Here is a 27,133-nt window from a genome sequence, read left to right as displayed (position 1 = left end):
CATTATTTAAAATCTGTTCTCTATTTGTGTGGTGGGAGTATGTGGGCCTAAAAAGTTGATTTAAACTTTTTTTTATTCACTGTGATGTGGCCGTAAAAGAACATTTAAATTCAGATCCAAAGAGACTTCTACAAGAGTTGGAGAGTTCAGTTACAGGTCGTCCTGCATATATTATAGCCGCCTCCTAAACTTCCTCCATATTCCAACCTCCAACCTCTTCCTCATATTGTTTTTACACCCCAGATTCCTTCATCACGAGCAGCTAGTTGCTCTTCATCTTCAGCTCAGCCAGCTTGCTGGTGACAAAGTTCCACTTGAAGGACGTGTCCTCGCTTCCTCCTCCGAGAGAGACGTATTTGGAGAAGCTGTTGTTGCCGCTCCGTCCTCCTCCTCCTCCTCCTCCTCCTCCTCCTCCTCCTTCGCTCTCCTCTCCCTGAGGGATGTACCCACCCTGGCTCTCCTCCCCTCCGGCCTCTGCCACCCCATCCTCACCCTGACCCGCTCCGGCCTCGTTGGCGGCAGCGGCGGCGGCGGCGGCAGCTTCCGCCTGCTTCTTGGCCGCCCAGTTGGCTGCAAAGCTATCCCAGATGGCCGCGCGCTTAGTGGGGCGAGGAGGCGTCTCCGGCTTCATTGCAAGTGGACTGAGGATTCGGAGAGAGCAGAGGGGTGAAACACACGGTCGCCATCACTACGGGTGTTTTCTGATTTTAGATTGTATTCTAGGGGTCTACTCATCATTAGAAGACTGTGGTGTAAATCAAACAAAGGATACAGAAACAACAAGGATACATTGGTTTGTGTGCAGTTTGACTTTTTGGTGAGTTAGTTTGTCCGCAATAAGAACCCAGTTATCTTCACTGAGCAGGAAGACAGCAAACTGGGGGAACAGCTAGCCGGCTTTTGTCCAAAGCAGCAACTCTGAACCATATTTTTGTATATTCCTTATATATACAGTCGGTTTATGGTTATTCAGTGAGCTTTGGAGGTGATGGTACTTTTATTTTTCGACTGCCAGGCCTTTCTCCCCTGTTTCCAGTCATTGTGCTAAGCTAAGCTAACCTGACTGCAGTTGTATATTTAGAGCACAGAGACTGGTAAGGATCTTCTCATTTAACTGACGGGAGGAGGGGAAATAAGCAGAAATTTCCTCAAACTACTGCTTTAAATATATCTAATTTACAGTAAATGCTGTGAAGAAAATAGACAACCGAGAAGTCTATTAATCTTCCACATTTAAAAAAAAATTAGCCTTGTGCCTAATCAAAGTTTACATTTAGAATGTTAGTTAGATTATGTAATAATTTCCTTTTTCCTCATTCAGTTTGTCAGTGAGTTAAATAGGAAACTATAAAAATAGACCCAACAAACAGCTTTATTTTACCACACAGATGGGACGCGGTGCAGGAGTGACATCCGTCCGGGGGGAAAGAGGACAGACGTTAACAAAAGAGAAATATCTCCACTCACTGGTCGGCGACGGGCGGGCTCTCGGTCTCCTCTAGAAGCTGGTGTTCGTCGTCTTTGTTGAAGAGAGACGACAGTCTGTTCCAGCTCTTAGTCCCGGCCCCCTGCATCTGGACGGACAACCAACCACACACAGGGGAGGGTAGGGGGGGGGTCAAAGGTCAACGGAGGGAGACATTTGGTTGTTTCAGACGATCACTCGAACAATGGTCTTCTGATACTTGCAGAGGAAGACTTTTAAAAATGAATATTTCATCCACTTATGATATTCCTCTGTGCTGACACAACACGGAGGACGTGTGGTACATTTAACAGTTATCGGAGTCCAGGTGTTTGTTTTTCTTACTTTCTTGGCCAGCTGGGACACCGTGTTGGGTCCCTCATCCTCCTGCAAGGGACTCACATCATTCTCCATCTCCGTGACCTGCAACTGCAGACAAATAAAAGACCCGATGGATGTACAATGCAGATGCACGGGATCTGTGCACCATCTAGTGCAACATCTGGATACTACCACCTGCAGAACGAGGCCTAAAGGCGCACGCCCGAGAAATGTTCATCACAAATATAGAAGGTGGAAGACTGATTTCAAGTCGTATTTCAAGCCCAGTTTATGTTTTGATACGAGATCACGGTGACACACTTGAGCATGTCTCGTATTTCACAAGTGCACACGGAGCAATGACCTTGGATGGAGTACAGGCGTCGCAATGAGGCCGTGTAAACCAGCGGTAGAAGAAGAAGAAGAAGAAGAAGAAGAAGAAGAAGAAGAAGAAGAAGAAGAAGAAGAAGAAGAAGAAGATGGATGTACTGAAGTTCAAGTACAAATACAATAATGTCAAATACTCCAAGTAAAGGTCTTGAAATACTTGAGAAAAATGACTGTTACAAGTGTAGCTGGTGGAGGTAAAGCTATATACTGTTTGGTACATCACTTAAAGCGCACAAAATAAATTTGAAAAGAAGAAATCTTCTGCTACTTAAAGCGTACAAAATAAATTTGAAAAAAAGAACAAAATCTCCTACGCAAATCGTTAATAATTTATTTAACTTTTCTTGAATTATCTCTTCTTTTTTTGTGAAATATTGTTGACTTTTACCTTTTTACAATTATTCAATTGTTAAAGTTACCAGAGGAAATGTCAGACATAAAGATTGGCGGCCACTGGTTTAATCTTCAACAGTAAAATTTGTGTTTTATAATTTAGTGGGCCAGAAGTACCATAAAAAGTAGCCTACATTGGAAACATTACTTAAATGTGTAAAGCACTTCATGAAATGTGATACGTGCGTTGCACTGCTGCCTTGAGGTAAAATACTGCTTTGTTGAGGCTGTTAATACATCTGCTGCTTTATTCTTTGACTCTGGAAACAGAACATATGTTCATCAATACCATTTCATCAGTTAATCCTTCACTCAGAAAATGTCCAGAATACACAAGAGGAAGTATCGCGCCCACGTAACTTCTGCCTCAAAAGTTCCCTTTACACGGCCGAGCGAGCTCGCCTGACCCCGCGGTGAATAAAACATCAGCAGAACCCAAACGCCGTGACTCTCCGACTTCTGTTCCCGACAACCACGTCCACGTTCTGACACTTTATCTATCGCATCCGTTTGAATCGGTGAGATGGAGAAAAGTTGTACCTCTTCCGGAGCGTCCTCCTCATACTCCGGGTTGAGGGTCTTCAGCACTTTGCTCTTGTAGACTTTCCACACCGGGTTCATACTTGCAGGAGAAGATGCTCAACGCTCAGGGCCCCCGACCTCTGAAGACCTCTGCGTGCCTCTGTGGGTCCGCTCTCCGCCGACTCTCCTCTTCCGGCCTCGGCTCGTCTCAGTTGGGCCGACCTCGACCTGCTTCCATGCGCACGAGTTCTCCGTAGCTCGGCCCGGGGCCCAGAACCAGTTCAGCAGCGCGTCATGGCGCCTCTCTTCTCGCTCCGGTACCGTCCGTCTCGTCGAGCAGGCGGAGTTGACGGCTGCTTTCGTCCCCACAGAGTGTCTGAACAGGTAAAGCTTAGGAAGCTGTGCTGCATCCGCCCACGCAAGTGTGTACACACACACACACACGCACACGCACACACACAGTGAGTTCAACGTCACGCTTCAGAATCCCTGCCTTGGTTACCTGGAAACAGGTGTAGATTTCCTCATGCATATTTCAGAGGGTCTCTTTCCCAGAGCCAGAGGTCCATTGTCAGCCAGTGTTGGTAGACTGGCTCCTGTGACCCTGATGCATAGGCACACACACACACACACACACACACTGATGCATAGGCACACACACACATGCACAGTATTGTGTGTGATTATGCTCAAATGTGGATGTTTTTTTAACTTTTTTTTTTAATGCTCCAGCAGCTTCACTTCCTCGAACAAGGTCATGCTTTCTAATATTTGGAGGGATACAAATCCTCCTTCAAAATGATCAGTTTCCTTTCAAATTGGGCGTGAATTCTTCATAACGTCTAGAAACATGCGTTCACTACTTGTTGTCTGATCGGTAATCAGCACACGTTCATTCCTGCAGTTTATTCATGGATGCTCAAGTTCATACCATCTCACCACACACACACACACACACACACACACACACACACAAGGCCACTGTTACTAGTCACTTCCTTGCAAGTCATCCTCCTCCGCTCTCATTGGCTGCCGCCAGCATATCAGTTGGTCATCAATCAGTTTCAGGTTCTCCGCAACGATTTTATTTATTTATTTCTTTTTTTTTTGTTACCGGTCGCTCGGCAACCTGAGAGGGCCGGCGAGTGTCGCGTAGAAGATAAAGACAGATGTATAAAGTTTTGATGACTGATTGAGTTTCTCCAGCCACCCACAACTATACAGCCGAGGACAGAGATGCACACTGCTTTCAGTATTTGCTTGAATTTGCAAAGAAACAACTACATTTAACTTAAACTATACATCTCAATTATCTATTTTATTTCAGCAATGATTAAAGCAAAACTATATATTGACTAAAACAAATGGGAGTGCAGTACTTGCTGTACATCTATGTAAATCTAACCAAATTAGCCAGACGGATAATCTTGATTCATCCGAGAAATTGGATCCAGCTCGTCCTCCAGCTCTCCTGTTGCTGGTTTTGTTTAACGTACAGCTGAATGTGAATGAAGCCGTGGGGTCGGGCAGATCCATAAGATCAACCTGAATTATGAATGCAGTTCTATGCACGACACGTGCGTGCACACAGACTGATTGACGTCTGTTATTTGAAGACCGGCCGGTTTGGTTTAGGCCGCAGCAGCTCGTGTTTCAGAGTGGAAAAGACACACCCGTGTATTCATGTGAGGTAACAGCCCACAGCGGGGCAGAGGATCCTCACGGAGGCGGCACGTCGTCTTCTTTCATCTCCACTGCGTCTGAAGAGGAATGCCAGAGAAGCCACGGACACGTAGAAGCATTATGTCAAACAGGACTTTTGATGAAATAAAGATAAAAGCTAATAGTTAAAAAGGTCTACAAACTGTGTATTTAAAGTGAATATATAAATGATTATAATCATATATATATATATATATAACTTTTCAATTAAGGTCACAGTGGTTAAAGTATTATTCATTAATTGTTCATTAGTTTAAGTATATTACAAACAAAATGTTGTCAAATGATTAAAAAAACAAATTGCAGAATGTTTCAAAATGTTATATTATTGTAAATGTTGTATTATTGTATTTTTATTATCATTATGATTATTGATGCATTAACATGTATGTAGCAAGTGATGATGTTGCTGGTCGAAGTTGAGTTCATTTTAATTACTTTATAAACTGTTGGATAGTTAAATCTACTAAAAAGCATAATTTTATAAGATTTTTTTGTTGTGGAGTAAAATCTTAATGTGTAAAGTAACTAGCAATCGATTCATATCTGTCAAATAAATGTAGTACAGAGCTGGAGTAATAGAAGTTATGCTGTCCTCCTTGCAGAGTGTGTGAATGAGCATAGACACACGATGCAAATAGTGTGCATGATTTAAAACGCCTGTATAGATAATTAATCAAATAAACGAGTTCCTCTTAAGTGTTTTTTATTGAGCTTTCAGTCACATGTCTGCATCCAGGCCTGTGAGAAGACATCTCAGATGAGGCTGAACGTTTCAGTCCAACTGCTGTTCTCAACTATAACAATGAGCCTTCAAGCTCATTTCTTTAATTAAGCAACATATCTGTCGTGCTAGCATCAACAAGTAACTTTATTGGAGAGCGAGAGACACATATTCTGTTCAATTAAACTATTCTTCAAACTCATTAATCAACACGCTCATCTTACTCAACATTAAATTCATGTGACATGTTTTTTTTATTTTATGCCAATAGTCCCTGATATGAAATACAAACCTTGTACCAGTGAAGCCTCCATTTGACCTCGTTTCCTTTCCTTCTTCCAGGTGACCTCTTACTTTCACTTTCACTGATTCTTTCTTATCATTTACTGACTCGTATTTGCTTCTCACGTGGAAAACGTCCAAGGAGGAAACATACCACTGTTTACCACAAGGTGGCGCACGAGTCCTTTCCAGCGTTGAGCATCTGGTTTTGGATGACCTGAGAAAGCGTGAATGTGCAGTGATTCTTAACATGACTTACTTATCATGAAACAATCTGCTCATGCTGGTATAAAGTAGTGAGGGAGGTATTTCATTACTATCTTATTTTCAGTAGATACATATTACTATTGATACAGTTTATGAATCTCAATGCGAGTGATACCTGTACACATGGCATCTATTGCACCTGTCCATCTGGGAGAGGGATCCTCCTCTGTTGCTCTCCTGAAGGTTTCTTCCCTCTTTTTGTATACGATTTTATATATATATATAAAATATTAGATTAAAAAAATATAAAAAATAAACAACATTAATATGAATCAAAGTCCATGCTAATGTCTGCAGGTGCATATATATATTATTTTTCGATATAAGATTATAAATTTAATTAAAATAATCTATATATATTATTTTAATTTTTTTAATTTTGAATAAGATCATGTATATATATATATATATATATATATATATATATATATATATATATATATATATATATATATCTGCTGACCTCTCAGGAGGCATGTCAGCCAGGGATGTCTATAGACATAACCTTATGCTGATAAACCCGTATAGATAAACCAGTAATCAGTGGCAATTTAAAACCATGAGTTGAAGTGGCCTGCTGAACTTCATGTACAGTAAATGCTCTATTTATTCTGCCGCCTGTCAGCACAACCTGCAGTGAAACGCTGTAGAGTTGAAGGTCGATGCAAACGTGACTCCACAGTTTAAATCCTGATCACAGACGCTCAGCCCGCTGTACGTGTAGGCCGACAGTTTGTGGTTTGGCCTATCACACAGAAGATTACCTGAATAGTTTGACATTTTTATTTGACTCCTCCTTCTTCCTCGTCCTTGCTGTAAACAAATTAAGAACTTTGGGTGTTTGCCAGCTCCTTGAGTGCAGCCGCGGCCTTCCCCATCTTCATGAAGATAGCCGGCTTGCGAGCTTAACAAAAGCGTTGTAAAGTTAACAGCATAGTTGGAATTATTATTTTGTCTTCATTTTAACGATAAAAAAAAGTGTTAACGAAAGTGAGTTCGAACCTGTACGAGCGATTAAAAATCATTGTGTATATTTACGGGCCCACAAAACGAGGCTGAGAGTGTAACTTCACTCCAGGTCTGAACCTGGAAATAACACGTGGATTGGTGTAACGCCATACGGGGCTGTTGGAAATCACTTTAATTGTAATGGAAAATACATCATAATAAAGTCACCTGTAAAATAAAAAATAGACACCCAACTTTTGAAAAGGTTTACCCTACATCTGTATGAATGTGTACATGCGTGTACATGTCTTTGTTTGCATGCTGAGGCCATGACAGGCTGTGTGCATGTTGCATCAACATATCACACGCCCCTTGATGGTGTTTTACGAGGCCATGCCATAACGCACGATAAAAACCTACATTTCGCGGCTCCTCCTTCCTCTCAAAACAGGATTTTGCTGTTATGTTCCCATCAGCATCTTGGCTTTCGACTTTGCTTTAACCGAAGAACTCTCAAGGTCATTTGGGGGTAATGGTCTGAGGTGTACCCGTGCTTCTTTTGTATGATTTCCCCAAGCGATCGTTTTAAAAGGTGCATATACATATATGTATTTATACATATACATATTGTGAAGGAGTATATATATATATAAAAGTATATATGTATATATATACATATATGTAGATATGTATATATACATATATACTTTTATATATATATCTAAATATATTGTATATGTGAATATATATATACATATATACACATATATATATATATAAAACAGGCTTGTTTTACATGAATCAGAATATGTACGACTGCATGTAAATATTACATGGAATGATAGTGGAATATTCATTTTCATTGGCCGTGTAAACAGCTTATCTTTAAGGGCAATAAACCGGATTATATGGCTCAGGTAACTATTGATCGATTATATATTTCCATAGCAAATATTATTCATATTAATGCTCTGAGTGTTGTATAGACTGCTCCTTTAATGGTAAATACTGCTCATTCAAAAGCTAATGTGCTTTTACTATCATCTCTATGAGAATACAGACTGAACAACATCAAACTCATTTCACGTGTATAACACATAGCCTTTGATATGAGACGCAGGTTGACTGAGTTCCTTAAGTTGTGACCTCTGTGTTGTCTCTGAACACACACAGATGATTAAATCACCAGTATGGACTGTCAGGCCGAGATTCCGTTCAGGACTCAAAATGCTGAGGCGTCAGTGAGCAGTTTAATAATCAAAACAAAAACTCTCCTAAGAGGTGGAGGCTAAATAATGTACTAAGAAACCAAACGCTGGATTATGAAAACTATAACAAAAATCGCTCTTTCGAGGTTGGTAATCAGTTTCCAAAAAGGCTCGGCGGCTATGAACGTGGCCTTGGTGAACGACCATGAGACGAAACACTTTGGCACAGGACAGAGGGAAGACGCAGACTATAAGCACATGAGGGTAATGGGGAACAGGTGGAAACAATCAGGGATCAGGGGAGACAATCAGACCGGTGACACATGAGGAAGGGCAAGTGACCTGAAACGAGAGGAGAGTTAGACTTCAAAATAAAACAGGAAGTTACGAGACAAAAACCCAAGACAAGCTTCACCACGGTGTGACATGGACGAGTCATCTGACCAGTTTGAATCAGCATAGGCAAACCTGTTGTGCCTATCAGATGATTAAACTCTGGCATTTATCATACATTCTTCTGTTTCATGAGAAAGATAGTCGATATTGACAGAAGTGCAATAACCGCCCAAACAATACTTGATAAACTTAAGTACCCCCAGTCCACCAGGCCTGAGGATGATATCAATATGAACAGACCTGCTGCTGTTAGCAGGTGTTGAATTACATAAGGCCTGCCGTTTTTAGCTTTTTCAAGGAGGTTCCCCATCCCAACCCCTTCCTGTGGTTCTGTGTTCGGTTGTGTGCTCCTCTGTGCCACCGTGGAGGGGTTTATTATTATTTGTTGTCAGGATTGAACCTGTTCAAACCGGCTGTGAATGAGTTCGGAGCAGGTTTCCACCGCGCGGCCGGAGGCAGCTCGTCTCCGTTTAGCTCCACAGGAATTTAAAGTTCATGACCAAGCGGAAAGCAGACGTAGGCTACAGACTCGCCGGAAATAATATGACGTACAGATTTGATGGACTCCGACATTCAAAGATTCAAATGAAAACCCCACGGTTCAATATACACATATTATATATGTAATGGCAGCCAGAGTAAAAAAAGCCTGCTGGACAAGTTTAGAGATCATAAAAATTAAACGTGCAAACTCAGAAGTAAATCTTTTTCCTGGTCCCTTTCCACTGAAGTTGGAAAAGGACAAACGCCACCCTGTGAATCCACGGCGGCGTCCTCTTCAACGTGACGCGCGCTGGATCCTTTCCTCGGCAACCAAAGAGGAGAAAGTCCACCCTTGTGGGTCGGCGTGTGCGTTGTGTAAGTGAAGGGCGTCGTTTTGACGGTTGACACTTTTTAAAAGGTCGGGCGAAATTTAAACTTGTGGTTGCTATTGACGGTTAGCGCGGCTGTTTAAACATGGCGATTTTGTGCAGGTCGCCCTTGTTGTTGCACTTGTGACGACGCCCTCGGACCAATCAGTGGGCTACGCTGATTTGAACTATGCTTTCTAGTCTCGCAGGGCTCTCAAGTGTCACGCATTGAGCGTGAGACTCACGCATTTCGGTCTTATGTCACGCACTCCCGCCACACATCGTATTTTTCACGCTGAAAAAAACTCGGCTATTTCATGTTTTAATGTGCCGCCGCGCTGCCCTCACCGTGGAGGAATCAAGCGCTCCCCTGGAGTTCTGCTGTGAGGAGCCACTTATCAGCCAATCAACAACAACAAAAATGGGCCACACAATAGCCAATCAGAAAAAAACCCATATCTGTTGTATCTGGGTAAGATTTAATCCAGCAACCAATGAAAATAAAGCATCCTGGAATTGCGCGCGACTGACTGATATCCGAAAATTCCGTTCTGATGGAAATGTCACTCTTGCCTGTCTTCAAAACTTGAGAGCCCTGGTATCGCCTCCAGCACGCTAGGAACTTCGTCCGAGGCGAGGCCAAGAAGGAATCTACCGGTACCGTCCACGACAGGGTTTTGAGTGGAGCGGGGCGGGAGGGATCAGAGGGGACGACGAGAAAGTTAAAGCTATAAATCATTTCTGCATTCTCTTAGAGACATTTCTCTGTCTTGGGTTTCGCGTCCTGGCACACGGATGTAAGTGGAACTTTATCCTGCACCGGAGGAGTTACATAAACCTCGTATAAGCAGTTAGCGGCCGAAAAAAGGAAACGAGGGTGTGGATGGTATTCAACACAGCAGCGGGTGTTTCATTTGGACACGAGCGATATGCGTGAGAAGAGATGCAGGTATAAGCAGTCAAAGAGGCCGACACAGGGGCAACATACATGAGCTCCGGGATAGAGCCGACATCTTTGTTTCCCCTCACTCAGCAGTTTACAGTCAGCAAGGTGTGACTCTAAAATTAATCAAGAAATGTGGAGCACCAGAACGTATCGAAGATTACACAAAGTAACCTAAAGATATATTATATATCTTATGTCAACGTGATTGCTGATCGCTGGTTCAAATTCCACGATGACAGAGAAAGAATCGATCAATTGCTCCCGTGTGGTAGCTAATGGTAATAATCCCAGCTGTCAAACAGGCAACCACAAGTTTTTGCATCATTGTTTATGATATACTCATAACCAGGTAATTGCTCGAATTTAAATTTTAGAGGAATAAACTCAGGACTATACTTGCAGGAGATATTAAGTGTCTACAGTGAGTCTTAACCGCAGAGCGGTGTGCAGGTGATATTTTAGTTACTTCTATTTTTGGCATTTGAAGTCAACAGGTTGAAGTGAGTACTGCCGTGTCACCGTTAATATGGTATCCTGTATACGGCTGAGAAGTAGATCACACAATGTACGTGATGTATGTCAATGTCGTAGAGCGGGGGAAAGTGATCTATTCCCAACAAGGCGGTCCACATTTTTTAAATAATTTTTTGCACCAAGAGAACGCAGAGTATTGCACTGGTGTGGAGAATGAGGCAAAAAGACCTGTGAATACTGCAAAGAGAGGAGAGACAATAAAGAAACATATTGCTGTGTAACAGAAAACTCCCACACACACTTTTGTTAACTTAAATATACTGAATGCAAACACCTGAAGCTCTCAAGAAGTGACTGAAACTCTGTAAAAAAAAACCACATCCTACAGTTTATATGACAGTTTGTTCAGGGATAATATTTCATAAAATTCTATCCGCTCATGACAGGAATGAGACTCTACGAAAAGAGACTATCATTCCCAAACCACCGTCTATTCCCAGCTCGGGCTCCCACATGTGGCTAGTATACAAACACACCCCACCAGTATAGACAGGAAATCAGCAGCTTACTGTCCACGGCTGCTCTCATGCAGCGGCTCAGCTCAACAATGTGCCCATGAAAACCTTGCGGGGTGTTGAAACAACATTCTCAGGCTTTCGATGGCAAAAAGACTCGTCTGACGTGATTGTGAAAAGGCAAAGATGAATGCAGAAAAAACTGGGGATATGTTTTACGCATGTTTAATCCAATACAGTGGGATAGTTTTTCCACCATTTGTTCAAAAATAGCTGATATGTGTGAAATCTTCAAATATTTTGAATTACACTGAAAACTACATGAACTTTACGTTTACAGACTTCATTAAAGACAAGACGAGTTGATGAGCTGCTACATTTAAGATGATTTTACAGCAGACTTTAATGATAAAACCATTATAATGTTATGCATCAGGTTATTGATTTTTTTGTTTTGGTCTTGTAAGCTACTACTTAGCATTTTTTTATGCTAAGCAGGAGTTAAAACACTCAATATCTGCACAGAATATATAAATATTGACAACCTAGATTGAAGCGTGTTGTTATGACACTCCGAGGGACAAACTTGCGTGAGGGTGTCGAGTGTTTGTGGTTTACAGAGTCACGACTTCCCTCTCCAGTGATTTCCATTTCAGCGTTCTTTAGCGCTGTGGAGAAAGCTCTGGCTACAGATGTTCTGCTAATGGTTTCCTCCATGCGTTTCCTGGTGGCACGGCGACAGATGAACAGATGGAAGTTTTAGGTTGAGGGACAGAACATCATTGTAAGATTTCAAAACAACTAAAATCCCCCCAAAAATAGGTGTAAACTAGAATGGGCACTCGGTAGAGCGCATACCTTCGCATACCACAAGATTGGGCATTGAATTATGAACATTTTGGCATTAGTTGCATGCCAATTGGACAAAAATGTATCGTGCTATGGTAAAAAAAGAGTTTGACCTTTCCATGACCTTGACCTTTGACCCGATTGATCCCAAAATCTAATCAAATGGTCCCCGGATAATAACCAATCATCCCACCAAATGTCATGCGATTCAAGAACATTTTGACCTGTTCATGACCTTTGACCTTGACCTTTGACCCGATCGATCCCAAAATCTAACCAACTGGTCCCCGGATAATAAACAATCATCCCACCAAATTTCATGCGATTCGGTTCAATACTTTTTGAGTTCTGCGAAAGATTTTGACCTGTTCATGACCTTTGACCTTTGACCAGATCGATCAACATCTCATCAACTGGTCCCCGGATAATAAACAATCATCCCACCAAATTACATGCGATTCGGTTCAATACTTTTTGAGTTTTGCGAATAACACGCATACAAATAAATAAATACACGGCGATCAAAACATAACCTTCCGGCATTTTCAATGCGAAGGTAACAAGAGTTAGCCACGCTAGCGGCTCTGCGAGGTTGAGCTAAATGCTAACGACAATGCTACATCGTCCTCTTAATTGCTAACATTTACTTAGCACTACACACAGCTGAGGCCGAGAGGAACATTATTAGTGGTGGAGCTACAGACTGACCAACACTACCAATGTGTGTCAAAAATAAATAAAAGTGACAAAAGTGTAATTTTGAATGATATCTATGTGAAACTTAAGCGTATTCATGTAGTTGATATGTGGTGGACTGGAGTGACAATACGATGACCTATTTTCTACATTGTTGTCTTTTATGAAGACATTTTCATTGAATCAATCAAACTACCTTGTTCTGACGTTAAACAGTTTGCTAGAATGCACATTATTCAGGCGAGTAGTCACAGTGTACAATCTATAGGGCGTCCGATACCTATGGCTGCACACAGTTTGTCTTAAAAGGATCACATCAATTAGTGATAGTCATAAAGCAAAATAACCATAAACACAGTGGGAGGAAAACAACCTTTGAGGCCATAAACAGGGAAACAAACAGCTCTTCTGGTCCAGAGATAAGCCGCTTTTCAGTAAATCCTAATGAAAACGAAGCCATAGGGAGATAGAAAAGAAATCAGAGATTAGGAGACAGAACATGGCGTCCCACATCACTGACCTGGCCGTTTAAAGGGCTGAGATACTAGAGCACCAACAGCTGCAGCAAACCTATAAATACAACTTAACAATTGTCAGATTACCATTGCAGTTTACTTTTTTTTGGAGGGGGCGGGCAGCAAGTCAGGATATCATATGGCCCATGTCAGTATTTAAAAACACAATCATATTTGAATGATCACTGAAAATGTGCAGATCAACGTGGATGCTGACGTTTCTGCTGCAGGGTGGGGTTGTCGGGAGTCTGAGAGACTGGTTTCTTTCTGTCGTCGGCACGTTTGACGCCAGTCGCAACAGCAGCTTTCCGTGCAGAGCCCCCACCCCCCACCCCCCACGGACGCTGAGATGTGACCCGATGTGGTCTCGGCACATAAACAGGTGCGTTAATCTGTAAAAAAATAAATAAATGAATTAAATAAAAAATTAAATAAATAAAATAATAAATAAATTAAATAATAAATAAATGCTTAAATAAATGTAAAAATTAATAAATAAATGTATAAATAAATAAATAAAATAATAAATAAATGTATAAATAAATAAATAAATAAATAAATAAATAAAAATAAATTAAATAAATAATAAAATAATAAAATAAATTATAAATTAGAATTTCTTATTTCTGCATTATCTTCATTATTCATTCATAAATTTATTTATGTATTATTTTATAACATTATTTTATTTGTTGTTTATATATGTTGAAACTTCAAATGAAATTTATTTTATTTATGACATCTCCGTGTATGTATTGGTCTAGTGTGGCGGTCAACTCTGGTCTGTTTCTGCCTGATTGGTTGATGTGATCCTGAGCTGGCACTCGCTGTGTCGTTAGCAATTAGCCGTTAGACGAAGTTTTTTTTTTGACTTTTTTGACTTCGCAGTTTATCTTCACCCTTTTGACTTGGTACGTTTATCAATCTGGTCTTTTGAGTCTGGTTTTAGGGGACTTTGGGAGTCAGAGGACGCAGGTCTTCTTGTTGGTGTGACGTCACCACATTAATGACTCTTGAGCATCTCAAAACATCTCTAAATAATTTACTGATAATTTGGCAGTGTAAATGTGATGTTGCGGTGTTCACTGTTGTTTGGCGTAGGCTACGAATAAACGAATATAAATACGAACGTCTCGTAGCTTTTGACTAATAATAATATGATATGAAGTTCGTAATCTAAACCCTCAGTCAAATACGTAACGTTTATCTTTTATTAAATAATAAACGTTATCTTCTCTTTAGTTAGTAAATAATAATTATATTGTCACTCTCAGGTCAGAGTGAGACGTCCAGCTGAGTTGGAAAGCTTCAAAAAGTCCTGTTTCGGCGAGCATTCTCAAAGCCACACTTGCAGAGACCGCTCGGAGCATGAGGGTCCGCGACTCAGGGGGCTCATCTTCCATCCTTCCATTATCAGACTGAATCTCGATTAGACACGATGATTAATTAAAACATGCCAAACACTTAACTTATTTTAACTAAACAAGCATCCTTAAGTACATTTTTAGAATGTACAGACAATGGACAAAAAGAATTTAGAATGTACAGACGCAAGTGCAGTGGAGTGTAAGTCTCGTCTGCTTCTTGCTTGCTCCTTGCTCAACTTCTTTCTCTGTTAACAATGAGTTCACATATATTCTTCAAAAATGATAACACGCTAAATGTAACACACAAATAAATGAAGAAACCAGTGTAGACACATAATAAATAATGAAAAAAAGAAAGAAATACAATGTAGAAATACATTTGTTTAATGATGTCTGTTTGAGTTATAATATATTATAATAATTGTATTTTATTTCTTATATATGTATTTATTTATGTTATTTTATTTATTATTATTATTGTTTTATTTTTTATTTATTTATTTATACATTTATTTAAGCATTTATTCATTTATTCATGCATTTATTTATTTATTTATTTATACTTGTCATTTTGAGTCCTCCATAAATCTGCAGGACCGTGATTCACATTCTTTATGTGCCGCTGATCTCGTCTCTGCTCCTGCTCGACATCGATCATGTCATATGCATTCAATACACAGGTCTATATTAAGCTTCGGGAAAACACCTTACCCTACACCTTTCCACGGTTGAAATTAGGGGGACTGTGTCTGAACTTTGTCTCTGTGGCTCAGAAACAGGACGATATGCGACGCATCACCGGTTAGCCAATGGGCGCCCTTCGTTAAGGGTCGTGTCCCGAGCCTAGCATCACTGAAACGGCAAAGTAGAAAAAAAGAAAAATGTGCCCAGTGATGTGCGAGGGGGGGGGGGGGCTTGCGCCGTGGCCAGAGGGGCACGTGGCGCCCAATGAGTTCTCAGCCTGTCACAGGGCATCACATCAGACTGAACAGGCATGCGCACGACTCCACGCCGTGAAAGAGGACGTGCAGACAAGCCATCGCCGATCTGCCGCAAGCACATCTGTGCTGCAGGAGAACCAAGTCTGTTTTTAGTGAACAAAGTTATTAACTGTGTGCAACACGAGTCTCATAATGCAAAGAACGTTTCATGAAGTGTTTAGAAAGGTGGCCTCTTCATATGGAGGACAGATATTACCAGTTTGTTCTTTAATTTAGCATTAAGGCATATTCACAAACCAAAATCTACTCAAACGTCCCATTTGCTTTATAATCGTATTACCTGCGTAATGTGGAGCATGTTGACTGTTCAATAAACTATCAATTGCTTCCTTCAAAAGAGTCTAAAATACAAGCTCCGATGTAGACGTCAACACACAACTTGACGTTTAAAGTAAAACATGACGTTTTCCTTGGAACTCAAAGACGTGGCGAGCGTGTTCTCCTCAAACAGTCATTTCAGGCCTCGAGGACCTCCTACTGACGCTCAAGCAAAGCCATCCTTACACAACCACATGTTTTGCAAAGTGACGACACATTTGGGCTAGCGTGAGACGAAGGCACAAGCCGTACCTTCACATTTACTAACAGATTTTACCCTCGGGGTCAATTTGACCCCAGCAATTAAAACCTCCAGAAAATTAGAATTAATATTGTTTTCCAAGTTTAAGTGTGAGGTACTTTATGTTTGTTTGTTGACTACCTAAATAGCCCTTTAAATATATAAAAAAGATGATATTTATTCTATGTTTGACAGTGAAAAACAGCCTGGGGTCAAATTGACCCCAAAGAACACCGACATTAAACATTGAATGGGGTCAAATTGACCCGAAAGGTAACAGGAGGGTTAAAGACTGCGTGCATCAGCTCGACCACTTCCTGTTCTGTGCGGATGACAGACTCCGATACAGGAAGCGCTGTAACCGAGGAACTGTTCAAACTCAGCGCCATAGATCACCAAACACTCAATTTAAAATATTCACAGCTTTATTATCTTTACAAAATAAAGTTATACATTCATCCATCAATAAAAACAAGTCTTTGATTTTTGCTTGGATTAAAAGTCAGCACACCCACGCAATGTTCAGTGAAGTTAAACATTTGCATTAACATGAAGTAAATATTGCAGGACAGGTTCTCAACCAGCGTGCCTATTAGAGACAGTCACACATCTTATTAACAGGACTTCATTGGTTTATGATACAATCGCGTGAAATCACAGGAACAACAAATCAAATCACGAGTAGTTTCAAGTCCCTTTAAAGATCTAAATGTAGCATTTAAAAATAAACTATTCAGACAGATATATTTCACATGTATACATGTTGACACTTATCGATGACAGCTCTTTGTCCGTTCACGAGGCTCGGCAAGGTTCACTTTCTATCCCCTTTAACCGCGTTCTGGGCCCGCCATGACTTCATTACAAGGTACATCTCAAGTGCAGTTTGCTTCTTTTTAAAAAGGCATTACTGTTCATCCAGGTCAGCTTTGAGCCCTGGCTAAAAATCACAGTTATACAAGAGTTCCCCTTCTCTTGTTGTAGTTCAGAACAGTATCGACAGCATCCTGCAAGCATGTACTTTTGTAATGACTAATGGTCAGACCCAGTTGACAGTCAGCTGGTTGTGATAACCCACTTAAACCAGTCCATTAAACCAGTCTCATCTATGACCCCCGTAAAACCCAGGTATAAAACACCACGCCCTGTTGTCTTTGCTCATGGTGCGAGGGATCCCAGAAATTCAGTGTGACTATGACTGCCCCCCCTCCCCCCTCCCCCCCACTTCTCTTTGGCTCATGCGTTGTTATCACCACCGTCATCAGGGCAGTCGAGTCTCCTCAGGGTGCAGGCGGGACCTGGACCGTCTCCGTCATCTGCTTGGCGCTGTAGTAGGACAGACTCAGGCCCATGATGGCCAGCATCATGGCGATGTGGTTGATGGAACGGTCCTGTGGTTGCGTCTGCACCTCACCGGCAACCTGCCTCTGCAAAAAAAGGACAAAGGTCAGCCAACAGTAGAAAACTATGAGCACCAACTACTTTGGCCTGTAAGGAGGGAAGTCTTAGGACAAACACCTTCAGCGACGCAGCCCTCTGCCGTGTGACCAAACCCTCGGCAGGGGAAATTTGCGAGGAGGGGGGAGAGTCTTGCGTAAATAAGGGAACACAATGTTCTGGGCACCAAGGAGCCAATCACATACCCAAAATCAAATGGCTTGTATAGTATAAAATGACTGCCCACATTAGATTATGCCAACTGTGTGTGGCATGTCATCGCCATCATAGACATAAATACATTTGGAGTCAGCCTTTTTGCAGATGTTTAACAAGCGCTCCTCGACGTGATGCCAAGTTGGTGAACACATTTTTAAAAGGAGGCGACTGTAGACCACAATGTGAAACGCAGCAAACCGTGAAAGTGGTGGTGGATGTTGAAATTGTGGTTTAACATCTAGCTTTCCTTAACCCTAATAAAATGTTTCCCATAAGCACACAAATGCATTCAAATCTAACCATTTTGAAATCTTTGTGGTTGACTCTCCAAAGGAAACATGTACTGTCCCGCCAATGTGCCCAATCTTATGCAAGAGGCGGTCACTTGAGGCTTTTGAGTCGATGTAAAGCCGTGCGAGGAGACAGCCTTCGTTTCCAAATTAATGTAAATAAGCGAACAAAGACTTTACACGGCGGACGAGACATATGGAGGTTCACTGCTGATGAAGGGGATTACGACGACAGCGGGACGAACAAAAAGAAACGTAGGAGGAAATTATATTACAATGATTAGTGTCACCCCTAATTATACCGGGGATGAAAGCGGATTGTGGGCCACAGAACAGCACCGGGGCCCCCGTCTGGCTGCGGTTCAGATTACAACCGGTGATAATACGCAATAAGCAAAGGATAAAGACCAAGTGTGATGACGCGTTGACAGCTAAAAGGGGGAAATTAAGTGTGTGAGCGGGAGTCTAACTCCACATTCCTCCGACAGGTGGTTTGGAGATTATGTGCCAGTAAAAAAAGATCTGGCATTAATTTTCATGATCAGAAATTAGCCAATCAAATCGAGTTATGCAAAGCATCTCAACCATCATCCGCACACTGTGGTGCTGCTACGCCTACTTCGAGGAGGCGGAAGTATCCGGGAGTCAGCCTGCCCAGTCTGATGATCATGTCTGTTGATGTGGTGAAAGGCGGGGCCAAACGGAGGGAAGAGCTGGGGCGGCTCTCAAGACCTGCACAAAAAAAAAAAATAGAATTCACTTAGTAACGATGCAGAAATCAGACAGAAAAAAAGAGGAAACACACACACAACAGCTTAGAAACCAGGTATATCCACCAGAAACGACAGCGTGGAGTCTCAACTTCCATAGCAGCATCCGATACGGTCTCCTAAACCTTTAGTGGAGTTTAATACTGCTGCCAAAAAGGAAGAGAACATTGGCATTCACTTGCAAATAAACCAGCTGATCTCTAAAAGAGGGAACATCTCTGGCCTGCAGGCATGGCATAACAATTTAAGACTTATAACATACAAGTGATGGAATATTTTCATAAACTGACGCCACAAAGACTCATTTTATTTATTTATTTTTTGTAATCACGCAAAGACAGTCACACGTGCAACTGATGAAGAAATTGTCGTGTCACCAAGTCGCTGGACACCAATTGTTAAGGCGCACCAAAGCATATGAAGGGATGAATGTGCAGCCAACCGTGGAGTAGAACAAAAAGATACCCAGGAGGGAGAAGCCAAGCATTAATATTTACAAACTGGATGGGCTCTGTTAAAAAGGATGGGGAAACAGTCATCTCAAAGAGCATCCCAGAGATACGTTATTATTTTTAAAAGCAGATTAGGTTGTACACTATAGAAAGACACAAATCCCTGAAGGCGTTTGTGTCTTTAACGCGGCAAGTCACGTTCAGCTGGGGTTGACAACATCTGTGAGTAAAGTTCCAGGGAAGGTGAGGAGGTAAAATCATGTGAAGCATTAATGTGCCAACCTGGTTTGAGTTACACTCTCAGTCCTCACAAGGAACAGAAACGCAAAACGAGCTTTCAAAGTGACCCCCGGTGTGAAAAGTTGCTCTTATTCGTAAACGCAGCAGGTCGGGATTCCTCACCTCCGGAGGCCGATTTGAAGGCACACAAAAAAGCCCGAAACCGACCAGGGGAGACCTTCCACTTCCCAACCACGCTGAAAACGCCAAACAGATGCCAATCAGAGAGCGAGGAACTCGAACTAGAGTTTCAGAGTCGCGCTCCACATTTTTATACAGCCCCGCTCTCACCCAACCAGATCTGCGGGCTTGCCTTCAGCACACGCCCACTTTATAAATAAATAAAAAGAAGAAATAAGCCACATACTCTGTCGAAATGCATTACTCTCGGTGGGTTGCATCCCCAAACGCACACTTCCCCCTCCAAAAATAAAAAAATCCTTTGTGAAGAGTCAGATATTTCCTCAGTGACTCATATTTAAAGGAATGATGCAAACAATACAACAGAGTGGCGCACACGCACACATTGCCTTCATCCAATCAGCACGCGTGTCAGAGTTGCATAACCAACCTGACGCGCCCATTTAATCTCAGCTGGAGCAGAAATTAAATGCCACAGACCTCGGGCCTGTCCATCAGGAACCCGACAGACGGATTACAAACATGCGACAGGAATGGACCTTTTACACATGTTTTAATATCCGGCTGCCAGTGTTTTATGATCAATTTCCAGTTCAGTGGACAAAGCTGCAGTGCCTCTCCTTGGATATTTGATAATAAACCAGTGTTATCATCACGCAGCCTGGAGTTTACAGTGTTTTGACGGACAGACACGTGCTTTTTTTTGGTCAAAGTGCTGAAATGCAGCATCACACGAATTTATCAGGACATTCAGGCGGCGCAGAGTTTGGTCACACCTTGAATAAAGATAACAATTTAGGTCGAACTCAGAACAAGGAGGCATCTCAGGGATTGAAATTTAAAGCAAACAAACCAAATTAGTCACATTAACAATTTGAACTCATAATTGGATGTCTTTACATCACAAGGATTTGAGAGACTAAATCTAAAGACTCCAAACAATTGTACTAGAATCTAAGCTTTTACACAAAGATTTAACTTGGAAATTAGAGTTTATGGAGGCACATGAGAAGGGTGCGTGTGTGTGTGTGTGTGTGTGTGTGCTTTCAGTCATAACATGTGGCTTTGTCTCATGGTGATGGAGGCTCGTTGCCAACCAGGTCACCATAAGACAGGCTCAGGGAATGCCGTTTCATCCACACGACAACAGGCGACTTCACCCCTTTTGTTTAAAAATTACAATAAATGTTAATTTCTTCAACATCATACGTTCATCTAACACGGATAAGTTTCACAGACTTCCTAACAACCGCAATGACGCCATCAAGGTCTTCCATTTAGGTTATGAGAGTCAACGTTTTCTGCAGACAGCCTGCGTGTCAAACTGGCAGAAAGCGATTTGAAAGAAGTGGGCATGGTGGGGCTAATAATAGATACTAGGGTGGTGCATTGTGGGAGTTGTAGGATTACAACTTTGTTGTGGTCCTACAATATGTTTTTTTAATAGTTTCCTTTGGATTCATGTAAACATAGAAGTCCGTCTGAATCAGGACCTCCTTACTGGCAGCTGATTCATGTTGAGGTGTGAGTGTTTAGGAGTGGTTCACTGCATACCTCCAGGTGAATCACTTGTGAACCATTCAGGTTCACCTGAGGCCCACAATAAAGGCAGGAGGGTGTTTCCTCCCATATGTGCATCACCTGTGACCACATTACAACATACCAGCTGCAGATGGATCAGGTCGCGACACACGGACATCGGCCTGCGTTTGTTTTCTGGACAAACAACTTTGTAGTTCCGTTAAATGAACAAGCGACCTAATGTTTCATCCGAGTCCGGATTCAAGCTTTTAGAAATAATATGCCGTTGCATCAGGAGAGGTTATACAAACAAAGAGGGCTGGCATGTATTCATAGTTACTTCATCTTTCCCACTGAGACGGAAGAAGAATATACAATAAAAACCCTGGGAGGATGGCCATCCTCCTGCAGAAGGCATATATAAACATGTACTGGGTACATTGTGTACTCTACTCCAAACAGCCAATGAAATATCAGCACTCCTCTTGGTCCCGCCTCCTTCTTCCCCTGCAGCAGGGGATCTCCTGCGAGTGCGAGTGAGAGTGGGATACAGCAGAGTAGAAAATACAATAACAGAGGCGACAGGAGCTGCAGAACGATCGACGAAATAAAAATCTGCCGAGCAACAGCGTCTCAGGATTGCGTCATCGACCAGAGTGTCTGGTCGGGGAGTCATCCTCGGGGAATCCACCGCGCATGAGGATGGCATGGACGCGACCACGGGGAGTCTGCGGTGTGCACCTGTGATGCAATGATGAAAACTATAGTAGGACAAGCCCACATGTGCCCACGAGCCTTCAAATAATTTTTCATTAAATAAAAAAAGTGTTGACAAGGGAGCCCAATAGTACACGGTTCGGTTCACATCCTGGTTTAAAGAGGCTCTTTTTCAGAGTTTGGAACAGCAAGGTAACTTCTTTTTTTAAACACGGATTATTTTTTCTAATTTTTTTTTTTATGAACAGGAAGTATTGCAAGTGATGTTCTGTCTTTGTCTGCTTGCTGGAGCATTTGCCCCCCTGGCAACTTTGTTCAACTAAACGCCCGACCACTGAACAGACGCGGCCCCAAGAGGCTAGACAACTGAAAAGCATCCCTTATGTTGTGAAAATGAAAATTCATCAAATTGTTAAAAAACAAAAAACAATGAGTGGCAAGATTTGAAGACGCCAAAAAGTCATGCCAAATTCTGTAGAAATTCATCACAAAATAATTACGGATGCAACCACAGATTTTAAATTATTAATGTATCCAGTATTCTAAAAGGAAAAACGTTTAGTCCATATAAATAGAAAACGAATGACGCAATTTCACATTGAATATATTTCAGTCGGTCGTTTTTAGTCGACCAATCGTTTTTCAGCTCAACGAAACTCAATTAAAAGGAGACGTGAACTAATATTTATTAATTAATTTCCCCCCTTTAGTGGCTAATTAACTTCAGGTGCGCGAAACGAATCTCTAAACATGGCGTATATGTTTTACACGCAACTCTTCATTTTAGGTGTGTTTGCCCTTTAAAAAGTCTGTAGTCTCAACATAAAATGTACTCAATTTGTCCACACACACCACTCAGAATATTTAAGTTTTAAATGAAGAAACAAGCCGCAGAAACATATACTGCCTTTACCTTTTAGCAAGTACTGCCACACACAGACAATAGGATACTTGTCTTTTCCTGTCTTTCTATAGGAGTCGTAAAACCAGCTGTGGACGCTTCTTCCACATCTTTTACTTATTTTTTGGTCTCAATACACTTCTTTAAAAATATGAATTTTAGAAAAAACAGAGAGCCCCGGCTTACCTGCGGATGCACCGGTTTTTAGGGGGCGTGAGGGATCACTCTGCCTGCGTTTGGGTGGAAAGTACAACATGTACGGGAAGATTTATATAGGAGGCCGGGGCATGTTCTGTATGGGCGGGGGGGGGGGGGCGGAGCACGGGGAGTCCTGCCTACACAATGCATGCTGGGCTGCATGTGAAACACATACGGCGTTTCTCAATTCAAAGTACACGAGTACAGACTTGTGTTCTTTTGGATTCTGGACTTGGGAGTCCAGACTCCAGAGGACGGGAGAACGGGAGGACGGTCTTTCTGCGATTGGAACAGTAGCTGACTTGATGACGTCACCACATCAGCTGTTCTTGCTCCTGGGTTTACTCTAATTATTCACTGTAAATTATTTTTTACAGTCAAATAAACAAAACATCCTAAAAATACATTCCGTGACTCAACAACAGTAGTATTTATAAAAAGTCAACTGTCAGTTGTTTATTTTCTCCTCCGCTACTGTTTCCGGTTGCTGGTGAAATGCATTCTGGGATATCTGCTGGCCAGAGTACGCACAAGTCTCCTCTGATGCATCCTCCGGAAAGTGGGAGGATCAAGTCACATCCGGGCATTTTGACCGTGCTTTGCGAGAAGCGAACTTTGAATGTGAACATGTACTCGGGCTGCGACTGATGACGTTTCACGAGTCACGAGGACACAAGTAGAGGAAAGTACGCACAAGTACGCATATTGAGAAACGCCGATAGACCCCCACGTCTAGGAGAAATGGACTCGTCCACGTTTTTACGCTCTCATGTTGGCCACTGGCTGGTACATTTCGTCCCTGAAGGTGTTTCTTTTACGTCGGGAAATGCCAAAACAGAGACGACCCCACACGGCACGTGCACACTGTGGGAGTATGGCATAATTACAATAGTTCAAAGTCATATCCCTTCATTTATTAAGTTGAAATGTTATATTTAAATAGGTAAAATAGGTTAAACTTGCATTTTAAAAAAAGTAGCTCTGTGGGAAGAGTTGAGCGAGATTGAAAAAGTAATTTAACAACACAATTTTATAACAAGTTCAGTTTTCTAGATGTATTTTGGATATTTTACATCACCCAATATTCCCTCATTTAGATGGAGCCAGTTGTCACAATCACCTAAATGTAAACATTTCCATTTTCTCAGCGACTTGTCTGAAAAAAATCTATTTCCATTCATCTCGATTCCCAGCCAAGTCCGTAAAGTGATCAGAATTGTCAAAATAAATTGAGAAAGTTCTGTGCCTCAAAAACAGAACTCATCTCACCACAATGACCAATCAGGGCCTGTTCTGGAGCTTTTTGCTTTTAGTGCATGATCTAACCAACATGAAAGAGACATGAAACAACGGCAAAGAGCAACACCACGACCACAATAAGGGCCAAAAGATATCTTACCAAAAGGCCAACATGACTACAGAGAGACGCAAACTCACCACAGAGAGAAACTAGAATGGGCACTCGGTAGAGCGCATACCTTCGCATATCACAAGATTGGGCATTGAATTATGAACATTTTGGCATTAGTTGCATGCCAATTAGACAAAAATGTATCGTGCTATGGTAAAAAAAGAGTTTGACCTTTCCATGACCTTGACCTTTGACCCGATTGATCCCAAAATCTAATCAAATGGTCCCCGGATAATAACCAATCATCCCACCAAATTTCATGCGATTCAAGAACATTTAGACCTGTTCATGACCTTTGACCTTGACCTTTGACCCGATCGATCCCAAAATCTAATCAACTGGTCCCCGGATAATAAACAATCATCCCACCAAATTTCATGCGATTCGGTTCAATACTTTTTGAGTTCTGCGAAAGATTTTGACCTGTTCATGACCTTTGACCTTTGACCCGATCGATCCCAAAATCTAATCAACTGGTCCCCGCATAATAAACAATCATCCCACCAAATTTCATGCGATTCGGTTCAATACTTTTTGAGTTCTGCGAAAGATTTTGACCTGTTCATGACCTTTGACCTTTGACCTTTGACCCGATCGATCCCAAAATCTCATCAACTGGTCCCCGGATAATAAACAATCATCCCACCAAATTTCATGCGATTCGGTTCAATACTTTTTGAGTTTTGCGAATAACACGCATACAAATAAATAAATAAATAAATACACGGCGATCAAAACATAACCTTCCGGCATTTTCAATGCGAAGGTAACAAAGCCACAGCGATACATAAGGACAACAAAGAGACGCAAGACAACAACATAAAGAGGCTGAACAACATCTTGTTGGAGAGCTGGTGGGACCTTTCTTTGTGGGTGTTGTCGGTGTTTGCCCCTGAGGTTTTCCCAACATAGTAGTTGACCTCTGCCCTTCTTCCTATGTGGGGTGACATGACCTCTAACTGATTTAAACTATATGTTTGACCCCAACCCACAGAGTGTGGCTCCAGTCACCTGGTGAGATTAAAGTCGACATGGCATTTACTTATTTTCATGCTGGGTTCAAATATGTTATCCACTGGTCCACTCATTGGCTGTTCTGGAGTTTTCGGTCGCATCACACAATCTTCCTCAGCAGATGGATGAGATCTTCATCTCCATCTCCATGACGATGTTCCAGTGAGCTCCATCTGATGAGGAAGATCGGGGTGATTCGATCGAAAGCTCCAAAGTGGAAGTTATGCTGAGATCGGTGAGCTGTTTTGAACACATAGTGTTTCCAAAGACGGAAAAATGATGTTAGAAAAGAAAAAAGACGGAATACTATAATCTTTTATGACTTTATTATTAAAACGACATCACAACACACATTACAGTTCAAACTAAAACAGGGGAATTAAATACCAATGAATATACACAATATGTATAACAAGGAATGTATATCTACACTAAAAAACTAAAACATTGTGAAAAATACTTTTTTTAAAGAGCTTGACTGGCATCAGCTTGTTAAGCAATCGTCACAAAGGATGCAAGTACTTCTGGAAAGATCCCGAACAGTGCTTGAAGCCTACTTTAGTCTCCTTGTGATGAACCATAAAAATCAGCATGACCCTGGGTGATGGAGCAGTCTGGTCAAAGGGTTCAAAACAAAACGTCATATTTGACCGACTTTCACAGACTGGACAAGTCAAAGAAGAAACAGAGAGGATAAGCATCTCCTCCGGGCGCAGTGCTGCCCTCTACTGGTGCTGCGGCGCAAGGACACCGAGGCTTCTCAAGAGCGGAGACCCCACCATAGCACTTTCAACTCAAATACTGATCTCTACTGAAATATTTACACCTGGATAGATATTTAAATATTGTACAACTTCACAAATCCACTCCGTTTAAATATGCATTGAAGTTCAGGATCACTGGAGCTGGATCTTTTGGCACATTAATGGAGATTAGCTACCAAACAGCAACCTGGACGAACTACAATATGACAACTCTACCCGACGTAACAGTGAATTCATACAGTTGTAAGACAGTAACATGTGTTGTTTAACTCCCAGTAGTGTAGCGTTTACATGTTTCAAAGGACATTTATAGGTTTAGCCTTTTTCAGGTGAAGGGATTTATAATATCCAAGTTCAGGTAAAGAAGAAACCTATTAAGAGATGAAAGCAGGTAAAAAGAAAACCTAAGCCACCAACATAAGCCCTCAGTGGTGACTTATTAAACAAACACATCTTCATTGAGGAATGAGCATGACAATGTTTTGGGGGTTAGTCGGCCTTGTTTACCAGCATGTCGTACCAACTCCTGTAGAGAGTCGGACACGACCGCTGCTCACCAATACTACTTCCTGTTCTCCTATTTATGTTTTCATGTCGCCAAAAAGTAA

General features: G+C 41.7%; 2 protein-coding genes across 4 annotated transcripts; both read right to left on the bottom strand.

The window, feature by feature from the left end:
- Nucleotides 1–262: 262 nt before the first annotated feature.
- Nucleotides 263–3,190, bottom strand: LOC130213229 (uncharacterized protein C1orf232). Its single transcript, XM_056444705.1, has 4 exons — nt 3,110–3,190; nt 1,811–1,894; nt 1,468–1,574; nt 263–641 (listed from the first exon to the last, which is right to left on the bottom strand). The coding sequence occupies exons 1-4, from the start codon at nt 3,188–3,190 to the stop codon at nt 263–265; spliced, it is 651 nt and encodes a 216-aa protein (XP_056300680.1).
- A 13,627-nt stretch (nt 3,191–16,817) lies between these two features.
- Nucleotides 16,818–20,291, bottom strand: LOC130212566 (putative transmembrane protein ZNF593OS). Of its 3 annotated transcripts, none has more exons than XM_056443577.1 (4): nt 19,982–20,112; nt 19,194–19,273; nt 18,977–19,089; nt 16,818–17,838 (listed from the first exon to the last, which is right to left on the bottom strand). In XM_056443577.1, the coding sequence occupies exons 2-4, from the start codon at nt 19,231–19,233 to the stop codon at nt 17,692–17,694; spliced, it is 300 nt and encodes a 99-aa protein (XP_056299552.1). In that variant the 5' UTR covers nt 19,234–19,273; nt 19,982–20,112; the 3' UTR covers nt 16,818–17,691. The 3 variants fall into 3 exon arrangements, with proteins under 3 accessions (XP_056299552.1, XP_056299553.1, XP_056299554.1); XM_056443578.1 differs by having other exon boundaries at nt 19,194–19,270; XM_056443579.1 differs by lacking the exons at nt 19,194–19,273; nt 19,982–20,112 and adding an exon at nt 20,226–20,291.
- Between the last annotated feature and the right edge of the window lie 6,842 nt (nt 20,292–27,133).

Source organism: Pseudoliparis swirei, chromosome 22 (genome assembly GCF_029220125.1).
Source record: "Pseudoliparis swirei isolate HS2019 ecotype Mariana Trench chromosome 22, NWPU_hadal_v1, whole genome shotgun sequence".
Classification (NCBI taxonomy): domain Eukaryota; kingdom Metazoa; phylum Chordata; class Actinopteri; order Perciformes; family Liparidae; genus Pseudoliparis; species Pseudoliparis swirei.
Note: the sequence above shows the minus strand (reverse complement) of the source record. Positions and strands in the feature narration are given on the sequence as shown.